This window comes from Chelonoidis abingdonii, chromosome 19 (assembly GCF_003597395.2).
Source record: "Chelonoidis abingdonii isolate Lonesome George chromosome 19, CheloAbing_2.0, whole genome shotgun sequence".
Taxonomy (NCBI): domain Eukaryota; kingdom Metazoa; phylum Chordata; order Testudines; family Testudinidae; genus Chelonoidis; species Chelonoidis abingdonii.
Window position 1 is genome coordinate 13,249,611 of NC_133787.1, and position 16,424 is coordinate 13,266,034.

Here is a 16,424-nt window from a genome sequence, read left to right on the forward strand (position 1 = left end):
GGTTTGTGCATGTTGTAATTTCCTTTCTTGGCGCAGGAATTCCTCCCTGGGTTCGAAGGGGGTCTTGTTTGTTACATTTGGGTAGTGGTAGTGGTAGTGGTAGTGTTTACCAAGCCAAGGTCAGAGAAAAGCTGTAACGCTTGGGAGTTTAATGCATGTATTCATTTTTCAAGTGCAGAAGTGGGGCCCACAAGGATTTTGGGTGTGAGTTGGGATTCAGCCTTGACAGCATTAATGCAAACCAGTGCTCCTTCACCTAGCTGATGTAACTTCTTGTGTGCAAACATACAGTACTTGGCAGATGTTCATAATGGTCTTTATTGAAAAATACACTTCAGTCAAAGTAAGGTTACAGTATTGTAATAAGAATCTGATGGTTCATAAATATTTACAGAAACACTCGAAACTGCTGTTTATTTTAACATGCATAATAAAGATACTGAAATTAAAGTTAACCAGTAACTTTTATTTTAATTCAAACAATTAAATCCTAATAGTTTCCATAATTTTTCCATTCTAATAGTTATCTGCACAGGAATGACTGAAAACATGAAATATAAGTAGCTGTTTCACAAATCTTGAAAGTGATAAATACTGTATTAGTGGTCACCAATACTCTTCTACAATTAATCTCCATGTGAAACATTTGATCCCTCCCCTCCACCTGTCTATAATCACTTATGCCTCAAGTATAAGTAAGGGGATCAATGAAATTTGTCTCACTTTTCACAGTGACACTGCTGTACAGGGTTTGGGTTTTGGGGGGGAGGCGCTTCATTGTATCCTGCCTCATGCTGATGTCTTTAGAGTACATTTTCCAGATTTATTGTATGTACCAGTTTTCTGTTTGTGAGGAGAAGAAATGTTTCCTGGGCATTCTGATTAAGTCTAGTTCCATGAAGGTGCCATTTAAAAATAAACCTTAAAAGGAAGATAGAGGATGGCAGTTGTTTCTCATGAGGCAACAAGATGGCTACCTCTGAAAAAGCACTGGAAGAAGCAAACTTCCCATATTAGTACTTGCATATGCACAAAATTAGTTTAACATCATTTACTGACAGGGTATCAAGGGGATGTCATATTTGAAAATAAATATTTTAATACAGAAACACATCTTTAGCCTCAGCCATTTGAAAAATATTTACATTCAGAAAGTGCCATTGCAAATATACAGCAAAACTAACTTGCAATTTATGCTTCACAGCCCTATCAAAAGTGCCTCCCCTTGAACTTGAGTTCTTTAAAACATTGCACAGCTAAAAAAATGCATTAACAGAATTGCCTCCACAGCCAAGTGCCCCACCATTAAAACAAAACAATCTAATAGTTCAAGCCTGAAGAGACTCACCTTAGGTAATTCCATAAGGTATTCTTTCCCTACCTCCTTGTATGGGGTGAGGGAGGAAATCTTCCCAGCCTGGGCTGTCAGCATTTCTAGTTGTAGCACTAGAGATTATGGGTCATCCCTACCACCAAAACACAAACTCACCCATGTGTAATTTGAATACCTTGGTGCAATACTCCTGGCTCTGACCAGTACATTGTTATAGTGACTTGCTAGGCAAAAAGAATCAAAGCACCAAGAAAAACTGTGTATGCAGCTGGCAGCTAAACCCTGTACACACAATTCCTATCACAAGCTAGGAAACTATTGGGTACATTGTCTCAGCAATAAATATCAAAATAGTTTAGAAAGCATATAAAAACTTGCACATGTCCTCATAGTAGAGCACAGCATATAAGCCAAGTGTGAAATCTGAATGCCCAGGGTTAGCCTCAGAGGTGGAAGTATCACTTAGCAATGTGCTTGACCACAATGGGACAAGTGAAATACTACCACTCTCAGCCACAGGTTAGCTAGGAAGATGCTCACAAAGGCTTCATGAATCCACAGAAAATGCTTAGCATTCACACTCTGGACAGATGAAGAAAGGGAATATCTGCTCTGGAACACAAACAAGTAATTAAACTCAGTGAGAACCTCTATCATTTGCTACATCTTGTAATCGTCTTAGTAGAGCAGTGTGATTCTCCTGACAGATCCGTTTGGCTGGGGATTCAGTACCATCTTCCAAGAGAATGCCTCTTTTCTTCGTGGGGGTCTCTCCAGTTCTAATCATGCTGTTAATCTCGCTCAGCCTCTGAAACAAATCACAAAGAACAAGAAATGTGGATATTCACAGGTTGAGTCAAGCAAAACCCTGCACAGGAGGAGAATGTCATGCACTACAGACTGAGTAGCCTTAACAAGGATTCCAAACTGGTTTGTTACTCCCATGTGCACCAAAGCATGACCACAGATAAGTTTTGAAGGAAGCAGTGAGTTACCCTCCACTGCTGTAGTTTTGAGTCAGACCTAACAATGCTCAATAGACTATTTATTCCAACATTATTTTCTCCCTTTGTTGTAACCCTATTCCTAATATTTCCCCTTCCGTTACTGTACTGACCTAAGTTCCCACAACTGTAACTAACCTGTGTGACTAATGGCATTTCTACCACTACATCATTTCTTCTGGGTTTTTTCCCCTTTATCATCGCTTTTCTGTTTCTATGGAACTTGCTGGACTGAAATGTCAAAGGAGAATGTTCTCTCCAGAACTGTTGTGCTAGGGTTTTCAATTACACTGGGTGAAATCTATGAACAAAAATACTCATATTTCATGTGCAGCAGCTCCGTGTTCTCTTAGAACATTGGATGTACTCCCGTTTGAAACACATAGTTAGCACACTGAAGCACTGTAGAGTTACACCCGAGCTTGCCATATACTAAGTCTCATTTTCAAAAGTGACTTAGGAGCTTAAGTCAGAGCTTTATTTTTTTAAAACTGCCTTTTCTGTTACACCTAAATAGTGCACCTGCAATGTTGCACATGCAGTTATTTATAGGCAAAAACAGCAGCAGTTGAGTGAGCTCTGTGAATGCACCCACAAATCTCACATCTCTGCATGTGTTTTTTTTTTAATCACCACCTCACAGTTCTTGGAATATTAACAGTTTACTCTTACCTTAGAGGGGCTACTGCTGAAGTAGTAGAATATTTTTTCCCGTGGAGAAAGTGTAGACTCATTTTTGTGTGGTGAGATGTAGACTGAGTGATTCTGGGACAGCTGTATTCTGCGGGGGGAGCCAATTCTTACAAATGGATAAGGAGATAGTGGAGGAGCATCAGTCTGTTAAGGTAAAACAACAAATTGGTTATACCACTTTTCCAACAGAGACTAGTGCAGGCATTAAGCCCCTTTTGACTTAATACAACTGGATGATCCAATTTATGCTATCCCTATCCCTATCCATGGTAAAACATACAGATACTGCAATGTTTATAAAGCACAACACTATTATTCTTCATGGGCATCCAGAGATGCATACTTCACTGAAGGAAGAGGGCACTTTCTTCCTCTTAAGTACTAAAAATACAGTTTTGTATGGATATGCCACCAAGGATCTCAAAATACTTTTATGAACAATTAAAGCTCCCTCATCCTGGAAGGCAGAGTAAGTACAAATGCTTATTCTCTGCAGCTACGGTAACTTTTTTTTTTTAAAAGTGAATGAACACCCCTCTTGTGGTTGCCGATTGCAACACAGATCAGGTGGCAGGAGCACTTTACTGTGTAAGATCAACACACCAACAGCAGTTGGTCCAATAAAAGATGTTACCTCACCCACCTTCTTGCTCTAGCTTTTATTTACTAATAAAAGTAATTAAGAGCACTTACAGCATTTGTGGAAGAGTACTTCAGGGCAAATTCTTTCATTTGTTCAATATAGATGTTGTTATAGAACCGAATAAGGTCCCCTCGCTCCTCCTCCTCAATATCACTGTTTGCACCTGTCAGTCGTGTGGGAGTAGGGGGTGCACTGTTTGGCTGCGGTACTGGCAGAGTGCTGCTAGATCTCATGACAGGACTAGAGTCTCTGCTAGCTGGAAAGGTAAGAGTAGCATTACAACCAAATGCATTTCAGAGTCACTTCAGCTCCAGTTGTTGCTCTTATAAAACCACATTAAAATTGTTTAAGCTCTACTCAAAGTAAAAACATGCTGGCTCTGTAGCTGGCTGTGCATTCAGCCTGTGGGGAAATACTGCATACCCACCACAAGGGGATAGCACTATATGCACTATAAATCTGGCATTTCCTAACAATGAGTGCTTGATACTGCAACCTAAATATTCTTTTAACGTGGAAATTACCTTTTTCAAATTTTTTTTAAACTCCAAAAAAATTTGGAACCATATCAAGCCCCACCTTCCCACAGATGCTTCATTAAACAAGGCTTGACCACTGAAGCTCCAGGGCAGATATCAGCTGGAAGCAGCAGAAGGGGCGGGGGGAGCAGGAGGAATGGACCAGTGAGCCCTAGGGTGGCTGGTAGGCCACAGGCCCAGACTTGTTCTTATCTCCCCCGCCACCCCTCAGGCCAGGGGAAAAAGGTGGAAGAACTCAGCTCTCTTCCACTCCCTCACTGATGAAACTTGGAAGCATGAACTACTTATAGTCATAAGCATCCTTTAAAATGGACATGTCAGGCAACATGAATCTAGGGATTACAGCCACCACCCTTTATAGAGATTTCAAAGGGGCAGTGTAGGGCGTTAAGTCTGAGCAGGTAAGCAGCACTTTCTGTGCACTTTAGAAGAAGCGGTACCTGCACTCAAGGAATGGACATTCAGATTAGGCCAAAGCAAGGGGCCTTGAGAGAGAATCCCTGACATGTGGATGGAGAATTCTTCCTTTTGTGATGCTAATGTAAATGAGGTACTCCTATGTTCAAAGAGAAAGTGAAGGGTCATGGGAGTGTCTGCAGTGAGAATGCATGCTTGGGAGGCATTCAAGGGCAAATGGACTGTTTTCTTTTCAGTTCTCTTAGAGATGGTGCTGGCCTGCCTCAGTTCTTGCTAAGGCCATCCTGCAATTAATCTCTAGTTCTTGTCTCTAGACCTGGAAAAGAAAGAAGAGGCTGCTGCGCTTCCATTTAACTCCAACTACTTATAAAAGAGGCCTAAACACAAGTAACCACTTTTGATATGTGCTGGCATTCATTTTGTCTGGGAACAGTTTTTTACAGGGGAGTCTTATGCAGAACAGCACTAACTGGTGTATCGGCTATTGGCTTATGTGTCTGTCAGCGCACACACACAACTTCAGACAAGAGCAGGGGGCGATTGCTATAAAAGCCTAAGCCAAACCTGAGGGAGACTAGCTGGGTTAGGGACAGCAACTATCAAAAAGCCTCTACTTGTCTGATGTAAATTCTCCTGAGTAGTAACCATGGATGATGGGGGTTTAATTGATGTTATACTCAGCTGTAGAGACAATTGTCAAGGGCAGCACCAGTATCGAGCAAATTTACTTGGAGTTAAATTCTGCATCTGTTTTGTTACTGAATTATTACCATACCTGTCTAAATTTAAATTCTTGGGCAACCAGATACTTAAGCCATTTGAATTTGACTGTTAGTACTCCATTTTGAGGTAGTGAAATCCATAGATGAGAAGTGGTTGTTCAAATTATCTTTGGAGCTAGATAACACTTCCTTTCCCCATGATTAACATTAAGATGTTCCCCACTTAAGTGAGCTGTCTAGTTCACATACACATACAATGGTTTGGAATCACTTACTTCTCTCTTTACTTCTCTCTCTTGGGGAATTCTGTTGGATACTGCTATCACTACTGCCAGAACGACGGCGTTGTCTTCTGCCCTTTATCCGGACAGTCCGATATACCTGCAAAAAGCCAGAGATGAAAGAAGGATCGTTAACAAGGCAGCCATATATGCAAGCAGCAAAGGGTTTGGATGAAAGTTTAAGAGTGTTTTTATTGCAAGAGAAACTACTGAAAAAATATTGACTATCCCAATATACATCCTTTAAAAGCATCTTCCTGTTTACAAGATCATCATTGAGGACACTGTACCTTATGTTTTAAATGATGACATTTAGAATCTAAACCAAATTTTGTCAAACACCATGTAGTTAGCTAAAAATTTTGGATTTAGCCATCCTCTTCTTCAAAAACTACTAAAAGGTATTGGTCAATCTGCACTGCACCAAGCAGGGTTTATGAAGTTAACATTTTTGGGCAGTAAATGGAATCCTGTTGGAACAAAGGAATCTATACCATTTCAGTGTCAAATTCCATTAGTGAAGATTAAAGTAACTCTAGATACCCATTCAGGGAATATACCTGAAGATGGTGCTACTATAAGTAACTGAAGCTCAGTAAAAATATAAACCCCATTACTTCAGTATTAATTATATTTACATGACTCCTTGCTTGTGGTTGGGTCCTATAGCAGCGCATGATGTTCTGAAATGACTTATCTTCCTTCGTCACCTAAAAGAGACAATGAGGTTTTTTTTATTTGGTGGGGAAGTGCAGCTGCCTTACATTACTAGTAATCCTGATAAATTTTATTCTACTGTTATGAATAAAAAGCATTTGTGTATTTTATTCATCTTACCTTAGCCATTACATAAATGGCACACATTAACAGCTGGTCTAAATGTCTGTCCATCATGAGCTCAGGGCACTGTACCAAGGAAAACTCAAAACATGTCCAGATTTTCTTCCTCAACTCATCAGAAATATCCAGTTTGACACAGAGATCCCGCAGCCGAACACTTGCTAAGTGATAAACCTTTTGGAAGGAAGGACCCATACACAGAGCATCGATTAAGACAAAACTCAAGCTCTTTAAACTTACATGGTTTTCTAAACGTAAAACTTTATCCACTATGCTGATAAACAGCTCATATTAAAAAGACATGCTGAGCTTTCCCTGTTGCTAAAGACCTCAAATCAATAGGCAGCACGTATATGTACAATAAAATGTCTATTTGAAACCAATGAAGGAACATGCTGTTTTATGATACTAACGCTCACAGGAGAAACATGACTCTGGATTCCAAGTCCTGGTAGGCAAGTAAATGGTTTTCAAAAACTTGGTTTTAATATATAATGTAAACAGCCTGTAACTAATTAGAAATCTTAATGCTACATTGTTCTGTATGTTTCCAGTAAAGCCCATACTGCAGTGACATGACATTTCACAGTGGAAGGTACCTTTCTAAAGAAAAGACACAGAGAGCCAGTCTTTCGGGGTTTGCTGGTGGTGGTGGTAGAGAACTGCTGGTTTTGTCTCTGTTGGTCTCCAGGAGGAGAGATCTGTTGAACTGCAACTTGGCCTGGTAACTGAAGGGTCGTCCCACTCATCTGAGTGTTAAGGGTACCACCAGCAAGGGTCTGGGCACTGAGTGGCTGGATGGAGCCAGAGACAGCTTGAGGCTGGCCACCTACATTTACCTGAACTGGGAAGAAAGTTATTCCTCCATTTTCATTGGCAATGCCTGTAATTAAACAAAAATGAATTCAGTAAAGAATGTCTTCAAAACCCTAGCCATGCATGCTTCCTGAGCACCAGTAACCTTTCTAGTGATGGACAGTTATTAAATAAGTATGTAGTGGCAGGTAACTGAAAATGTTCAGGAAAGAAAACAGGAAGCCTGATCATAAATGGACCAAAAGAAAACTGGCTAACCTTAGTTACTTTCAATAAATGAAGAGGAGACTAGTTAAACAGATGACTTCTGTACAAGGCAGTTGGGAAGCAAATGTACATTTGCTCCAGTGTTCAACAGCTAAATAGTATCCATGTCTTTTCCCATTCATTACTTTCCTGTTTTACAGCCCACAGGCCTTTGTTTCTCATTTCCTTCCACTCCCACATGTCTGTCTACTCATATGCAATTCAGTGTTTCTGGTGATAATCAATGCAATCCATTCTCCCAGAACTTCCCCCTTACCTTGTACCGGTATTGTAACAGTTTGTCCGTTGTTGGCTGTGACAGTGGCAGTTGCCACAGTAACCAAAGTCTGTCCAGGCACTGGAGTAACTGACATAGTTTCAGATGTCACATTCTGCACTGGCACAGTATTTACTACAGGCTGCTGTGAAACTCTTACAGGAGTTCCACTGTCAGGAGGATTATCATTATCCACAAATAACCTTCTCCTAGTAGGGTTGGTTGTAGGAGAACTGTATCTGTCATACAATGTGGTTGGAGAAGACGAAAGGCCTGAAGATAGTTAAAAAAAAAAAAAAAAAAAAAAACAAACAAAACAACAAGCATTTAACTTGAGCTTTACACCTCAGTAATGCTTAAGCCTTATCATTGCCCCAATGTTTTGATTAGATGAATTTTTACAGCAATGTCCTCTAGCACTGTTCCCAGCTAGGTGTCTTTAAATCTCTCTGAAGCCACATTGGTGAATGGCCCATCTTACAGGATATTTTAAGGATGTCTCCTATTCATACACTTAATTCCTAAATACTGTTGTTATCACAGGACCACAACTTCTAAAACTAGCTTCCCATCTGACAATCAGGTTGGCTATAATATAACACAACTTTAGCAGAAGCAACTTTTAAGAGCCAAATTAATTATTATATGAACAAGATGCCCATGTCATATGCAACTGACTAAATAAGGCTGCCATTTCAGTATATTACTAAGAAAGCAAACTGTTAAGGCCATGAGTAAAGAAATTTTGACAGTCTCATACATGAATAAATGTTAGAAAATTTACTTGGTTTTTGTAAATGATTCCTAGAAACAATAGCCAAGGTGTCTTCTTTTAAATGATTATTCTTGAATAGTCAAACGTACAATAGTTTGTGGGCAGGGAAAAGGGTAGCAGAAAATCTCAGATTGCTACTTTTTGTTCCTTGATTACTATATCCAGTAAGTGGAGGATTTATATGCAAGATCCTATTCTTTGTGGCACTAATTACAATTAGTGAACACTACAACAGACCTTAAGTTTACTTGCTCTGATGTTTTTCTTGCTCTTATTCCCAAGTTATACTATTGAGTGCTACCTTAAGGCTGTTGATATTCACTCATATATATAAAACTCAATAAACTCTTAAAATTGCTCCATTTTGGTAAAATGCTTAATCACTGAGCAAGAACTTATGTGAGCCATAAACTCTTACTGTATTCTATAATAGAAAATCTGCACTGTCATTTCATAGATTTCAAATGAAATATTACAGGTTTTTAATGCATCTCATTTGCTCTAATGTCCTCCCACCCCCTGTGTTCTGAAACTTAATGAATTCAGGTCAAATTGGATGAATAGCCTGGGCCTAGGAAATGCAATTTAAAAACAGTTAAATGTTTTATGACTTCATTTTGACAAAGTTTTGAATTCATATTTGACCACATTTTTGTTAATACACCAGAGGGGTGAAACAGCAACACTGAAATCAACGTTTTTTTTTGCTGAGTTGACCAAAATGTTTCACTTGATGCAAAATATTTCTTTTTCTGATTCAATTACAACTGAACTAGATTATTTTTCAATTTGGCCTTATCACCAAGCAGCTGCTCTTTATGGGGACTTAAGGCCCACTCTGCCTTATGAAGGCCTCACCTGAGGGTAGCTGCTTACTTGAGCACCTGGACCTACTGAAGTGGTCCCCTCTCACTGAGCTTGGGGAATGCTCCTGGGGAGGGGAGTTCCCAGGAGAAGCTTGAGCCAGAGGGCTGAGCAGGGAGCCCATCAGATTGGAGAACCTCCAGGAGTGCAATACGCAGGCATCCAAGAGGGCCTGGTCTCCCTTGCAGTGGCCAGAAGTCTAGCCTAGCAAGGATCACCTGCTGTCCCTGGAGAACAGATGTTGTCAACAGACCACCCTGCACCCTTGACTTCTGAGAAGGACAGTAGTCCAGAAGGGGCAAGAGGCCTAAAACCAGGGGTGTAGAGATAAGCCTTGAACTCAGGTGCGAGACATGGACTATGAACAACCTAATCACCCTGGTGGGGATGTTCAGGTGAAAGTTTTATATTCTGCATTAACCTTTCTGTTAATAAATGAGATCCTCCACCAGGAGGTGCTCTTTAGCGTCTATCTGTACTTGTTATCTTGGCACAGGGGAAAATCAAGTAAGGACCTGCTGTTTCAGACTGGAATGATGATAGTCCTCTGAACTGAAAAAAATCTATTCGTTTAGCTCTAGTCAATGCATAGCTGCAACCTTCCTTGATGCAATTCGGAACACACGTGAGTTATTTTAAATATGTAGCAATATTCTATAGCTTGTATGGAACTGAGTGCAAACTTTCTACCACACAGCATGTATCGCTTTTAAAATGCAGGCTATACATTTTATTTTTAACACCTCACCTTTTCCAAGCCCTCCAGTTTCGGCACGAACTTCATTGATCCTTCTTGGAGTCAAAGGAGAGCCTACCAGACTGTTCCCATTAGATCTTTCAAAATAGTGAGGTGGCATTACCTAAAATAATATTCATGTAACAGTTAATTTCAGCATGTTTGTTTAATTATTAAATAAATTAATTGAATAATCCAACTGGTTTCTAGCCCTGTTTAGATACTGATGCACTCTAAAAATCAGGCCCGTTTAAGCAGCACATTTTATCACTGTGTCCAATTTCAAAGAACAAGTTACTGGAGAGGGGAATGAACCAAACAAGTGAGTGAGAGAAATCCTAGCTTCACTGAATTCAGTGATAAAATTCTCAGTAAAGTCAAGAGGACCAGGATTTTATCCATCTTATTTACCAGGGGGAGGAGAGAAGCACGACTCGTGCTTTGTAACTGCATATATCAATTTTGTAGAGAATGCCAAACACTGCTATGCTCGCCAAAGCAACCTTTAGGTGTGCAACTGTTATTACCTTGTTTAATTTTAAATACGTATTATTTTAGAACATTTGACAACTTACTTCTGTTTTCCATCATTTTAATCATGATGCTACTTCATCTCAATATTCACATGTTGGGAAAGGTTCCCTATGAGGCCTTCATATCCCAAATGCCCAATGTCTGAACTACTAAGGAGTGCCATCTAAACTGAACAAGGCCTCTTGAAACTTATAACAAGGATTAAAAAAATAAAATAGCTGTTACTTCTCACACTTACCTCCGCACAGGTAGGAACTTTGTTCTCATTATCTCGGATTCTGTCCCACAATGGAGATTCACATTTCCATGCCATACTCTCCAAGATTTGCTCTTCAATATGATTAAGGTGTTTTACCACCTCTCTACAAAGGCCATCTTCTGCTCTAATAAAAATCTCTATTACCTGCAAAGTGAGTAAATATGAAACCCACTTATTACAATATTAAACCAGAACACTGTGTGACCAATACTTATAATAAGTGAGAGCATCATACCTTTCATGTATTCCCTGTCAAATGGGTTTATATTGACTTTGTGAAGCATCACATTAATCCTGATAGAAAAAGGTCTGTTCTAACCCAGAAAAAACAGGTGTCATACTAGTTCCCCAACAGCTAGATACAATCTACATCAGTCACTATAATTACAACTTTGTCAGATCAAAGTTACAATTGAAAATAAACATTTTCAGTAAGTCAGGAAGTAAAATAGAAAGTGCCCATTATCCCACGTAAATGTTAGGTTTCAGAGTACCAGCCGTGTTAGTCTGTATCCGCAAAAAGAACAGGAGTCCTTGTGGCACCTTAGAGACTTAACAAATTTATTTGAGCATAAGCTTTCATGGGCTACATCTGATGAAGTGGGCTGTAGCTCACGAAAGCTTATGCTCAAATAAATGTTAGTCTCTAAGGTGCCACAAGTACTCCTGTTCTTTTCATGTAAATGTTGTGGTCCAGTGCCATTATTTTTTAACTAGACAATTTGGACGCCACAGTACATGATTTTAAATACGAGTGGCATTTGCAGCCTGCAGTTTAAGGTAGGAAAATTTGTTTTTTTCCCAGCTTAAATTTCTCGAACAAAAAAACCCACCCCAATATGACCATTTTCATAACTTAGATTTTTATGCCATTACACATCCATTTGAGGGGAAAGTATCTTGCTTCAAGAAAAAACGTTTTTATATAAATAGAAGTAACTTCATCATGACTGGTAATCATCACTTAAAGCCATTTACCTTATAAAAGTGATAAACAGGTACATCAAAGATTTCAGTAATAAATGGGAAAGTTCCAGGAGGCTTGTATGAAAAAGTAATTATCTCAAGGCAACATGCCAGGAGAGACCTATGAAACACATCCTGCTCCAGTATTGCCTGCAAAATAAATATTAAAATCAACTTCAGTTTAGTTTAGAAAAAGATGTCTACATTAAAGAAAAAAGGTAAACAAATAGTCTTTGGTTTGAACTTTATTGTATTACAAAGTTTATACAATATGTTTTTAAAAATATCTAACATTGTTTGAATTTACACACTCACATGCATTAACAACTCTAAATACAGCTGCGCAATCTGCATTCTATTCTGCCTTTGCATTATCAGCAAAATTGTGACCTAACTTCTGCTGCCAGAATTGAACCCAGAGTCAGTGTGCCGTGCCAGTTAAAAATATCATAATCTTTGCACTTGAAAACCGAACAATCTAATATGGAAATTGCTAAGAGAATAAATTCACTATGGAGCTATCTTCCCTACTAATTTTGATTGGCTCAACAGCATTTGTCATGCTGTACAACTAATTCTTTCTGAACAAAACAAGTTTAAAAGTGAATTATCTGACCGATTTTACTTACTGATAAATCGGTGTCTCCTAATCTTCTCCTCTCCTGCTCAATGACAGACTCTAATACCTTGTAGTAAAGAACCTCAGCAAGACGAAAATGCTTGCCAGCATTATCTGCAAGAAGAAAAAGATAATGAAAAATATTAAACAAACACTCTATATATCTGATTTAAGGTCCACCTATTGCCATCACTTTTTTTTCCATAGAAGTGAGGATAAAAATTACTTTATTAAGCGTAAGTAACAAATGTTGTGATTACATTTATATAGCTTTTCAGCTTGGGAGATCCCAAAATCTTTTATGATGGGGTGGTGATGGTAAGGAGGGGTGAAGAATAGCTTTTAGTACTGAAGCCTCGGGGGAAGTTTAGGAAGGCAGAATGTAACTGCAACAGAAGCTGGAACTTGACCAGGACAGCAGAGCTAACAATCATCCTTAATCTTACTGTTTAACACCAACTTTTGGGGAATTTTACTATAATTACAGAAGATGTGCATCAGTACCTCAAGGTACAGCTATTCCTTCAAATTTGTATTGTGAGTACAAAAAAACAAAGCAGCTTTAAGAACTCGTAGATGCAAAATGTCCCATATTGATACAGGGAAATTGTCCCCCATGTTTTGTCCTTCAGTAGCTGAATTTTTTCATAGGGAAATCTGACTTCCAGTATTCTGATAATTTTGCAAACAACTTGCTCTTTTGGTTGTGTTGTTGTGCTCATAAGCTTCCAATATATCTGCCAAAATTTTCAATACAGTGAATAGCTTTTGCTCTTCAATCAGATTTTTCTTGTACTAATTCTAAACATAATTTATAGGTTGGGTAGATCAGTAAATGTCAAATGTCTATTTCACCATATGCACAAGCCATGTGAATATATTTACACTGACAATAACAAGTTTACAGATAGGCAAAGAATGTAGAGTTTTTGATTTAAGGATATTTACTTTGTATATTTTGACGTGATGTTGACAAGTTGTTTTTTTACTCTCACTAAATAATTTGTCTGATTCCTGCTTACCCTAATTTCCCACAGCTATGAAAATTTAAATGGATACAAACAAAAACAAAGCCTAACTCTTTCTCTTAAGTATTGTTTCCTATTTCCTGGAGAATTTCCATAGGTGAGCTAAAATTGCTATGGGATTTTTAAAGAGCACAAGTGGTCTGCATCATCTGTTTCATTTCGAATTCAGAAGACTGTGGCATCCAAAAGCACTGTGCACCATAAAGCCATGCTGGGCGTTTCTTCAGTGCTGACAGAGAAAAGTGGCACCTGCAGCTCCTATTTCTCCCACCTGCCTCCCTTCCTGGAGGTCTCCCATTGAAGTACCTATTAAATCTTATGTGGAGGTAAATTTTCAGTATGGACCCAGGGGAAAACATAAAAGGCATAGCAGAATTCCACAGAAAGGATATGTTGTGCAGAAATCTTAGATTTGTTGAACCAAAATGAAAGTCTCAAACTATAAATTACTTTTAAAAGAGCACAGTATTTTAAAGATATTCTTAATTCTTACGTTTTAGAAATAAAATGTCTCACCCTTGGAGAAATTACTGAATTCTCCCTCAGATTGTGTGCACTGACAATATACTTCATACATTTCTTTCACTCTCTTTGCAATAGATTGAGAAGGATCCCTGGAACATGCCCTGGCAAAATAAATATTTTTTTGAAAATGCTTTACCAAGCAGCAAGTCAGATAGAGCCTTATCTACTTTTTCTAAATCTTCAGCATAGTAGTTTTAAAGCAGTAAAACTGATGATTATCTAGGACTACTTCTACTGTGCAAACACCATGTGCTTAACTTTATGCACTGTGATTAAACCCACTCAAGGTGGACTGACTTAGTGATTTACATCATTAATTTAAGTCGGCAAACAGAAATCCTGGATTTGATTTAAATAGATTGTAATCTAGTTTTCCATTTGTACTTTTTAGCTATTTCCTAAACAAAAAGTGATTCTCATTAGTAACTATTAAATCATATTGATTTACAACTAAATATAGCACTTCTGTTTGCTAACCAGGATGATACACTATCTATATAAATTTATTTAAGCAATGAATAACACATTTATTCACATTTAATTCTGATTGCTAGAAAATAGTGCATGATGCATATTTACTATCTTTTTAAAAATTGTGTCAGGCTCTATTTAAATTGAAACTGGAACCCAATTAAATGCACAAACCATTTTAAAATTACTAAATTCAGTTACCTTAAATGTGTTGGTTACATAAGTATATACAAACATGTCTTGCATTTAAAACCAATGAATTAAACAAAAAAATATTACCTGTAGCTAGTTAACAGTACTCTTTCCACTTTCCACTACTCAATCTTTAGAACGAGAAGAACTCATCCTCTCACACTTAGTTTTATTCATAGACTGGAAAAGAAAATAAGCTTTCCTGCTTTTTCTACTACTAATCGGGTTGCTTAACTTAGAACAAACTAGTTATTGAACTGAAATGAAGAAAATATTCTCTCTGCATCCTTAGAAACAGCTACTGCCGTCAAAGCTGGTTTGACTTCAACAAACGTTGGTTCTAGGTGCTTTGACTTCCTTTAAAATTTTGGCAGCAAACATATACTGCTTAATATCTATTAAATTTAAAGATAAGCAGAAGCACATCTTTGCAAGGCCTAAAATTATAATTTAATAGCATCTTTCCAGTTCATAGTTTATAAAAGGGTATTAGAATATATTGATTAACAAATTATAAACACATGGTATTTTATATTTAATATTCTCAGTGTGTAATGGTTTTAATTCTTTAGCTTTAAATAAAAAGTAGTAGGGGGAAACAGACGAAGATACTGTTCTTACTATTTTCCTGTTTAAAAGGGGTTTGATCCTGCAGTCATATGAATAGTACTTATCCATGAAAATATTTCTATTGACTTCAAGGACAAACGTGAATAAAATTACAGGACCAGGACCTGGGGATTTTAAGACTTCTCTGTAGGACTTCTATGCCCTTCTAGAGCTACCTGCCAGCAGCTTCCCCTACTCATTTATTTGATAAAAATTTCAAGATACACAGAGCTCTTCAGGTAAAATCATGTAAGCATGTCTCTGGCCCCATCTACACGACGCGTGAAATTCGATTTTAGATACGCAATTTCAGCTACGGGAATAGCGTAGCTGAAATCGAATATCTAAAATCGAGTTACTCACCCGTCTTCACCGCGCCGAATCGATGTGCGCGGCTCGCAAAGTCGAATCCGGAACTCCGTTTGTTTTGGTGGAGTTCCGGAATCGATGTAAGCGCGCTCTGGGTTCGATATATCCCCGTCTAGACGAGACGCGATATATCGAACCCAGAGCTTTCGATTTTAACGCGCCGAAATGGCGCGTCGTATAGACGTGGCCTCTCTCACAAAAGAGCTGCTCCAATAAAAGATATTACCTACCCACCTTGTATCTCTAATATCCTTGGACCAACACAGCAAATACGATTTACCAATGACAGTTGTAATACAAAACATTTCTCTATTTTTAAAACTGTATTAGTTGGCCAGAAAACTCATGTGATCACACTAACCTCAGTATTTGCTCCAGATTTTCACTGGGGGCATTTTTTAGTCCTGTCAGCATTGTATGAAGGCGGCTCAAGTTGTATGTTGCTATGGAAACAGGGGTCACATTGGGGTTGCTCTCTTTAATATACTTGCGGCCAGTAAGAGGTGTCGTAATTCTAAGTGATTTAGACTAAAAGACAAAAATTGCAAGATTGTGTATCAGTTTGTTATAAAACTGCACTATCTACCCAAGAAATGCTAGAGAACAGCATGACAGGAGAAGGGAAAACTAAAATTTCACGTCAGAAGAGTTTTTTTTCTTGCACTG

General features: G+C 38.3%; 1 protein-coding gene across 4 annotated transcripts in view; it reads right to left on the reverse strand.

Moving 5' to 3' along the window:
- Positions 1 to 302: 302 nt before the first annotated feature.
- The window catches only part of RBL2 (RB transcriptional corepressor like 2), a 60,748-nt gene continuing 44,626 nt past the window's right edge, over positions 303 to 16,424 (reverse strand). For 2 of the 4 annotated variants that reach the window (XM_032805381.2, XM_075073783.1), the window contains 14 exons: positions 16,120 to 16,286; positions 14,109 to 14,218; positions 12,575 to 12,678; positions 11,958 to 12,095; positions 10,959 to 11,123; positions 10,199 to 10,310; positions 7,812 to 8,084; positions 7,312 to 7,355; positions 6,470 to 6,646; positions 6,271 to 6,342; positions 5,627 to 5,732; positions 3,724 to 3,929; positions 3,010 to 3,174; positions 303 to 2,141 (listed from right to left, as the gene is read on the reverse strand). In XM_032805381.2, coding sequence (XP_032661272.1) covers positions 1,971 to 2,141; positions 3,010 to 3,174; positions 3,724 to 3,929; positions 5,627 to 5,732; positions 6,271 to 6,342; positions 6,470 to 6,646; positions 7,312 to 7,355; positions 7,812 to 8,084; positions 10,199 to 10,310; positions 10,959 to 11,123; positions 11,958 to 12,095; positions 12,575 to 12,678; positions 14,109 to 14,218; positions 16,120 to 16,286 — 2,010 coding nt within the window. In that variant the 3' untranslated portion in view covers positions 303 to 1,970. Of the gene's footprint in view, positions 2,142 to 3,009; positions 3,175 to 3,723; positions 3,930 to 5,626; positions 5,733 to 6,270; positions 6,343 to 6,469; positions 6,647 to 7,071; positions 7,356 to 7,811; positions 8,085 to 10,198; positions 10,311 to 10,958; positions 11,124 to 11,957; positions 12,096 to 12,574; positions 12,679 to 14,108; positions 14,219 to 16,119; positions 16,287 to 16,424 lie in introns of all 4 variants that reach the window. The other 2 variants (XM_032805378.2, XM_032805380.2) reach the window with 1 other exon arrangement.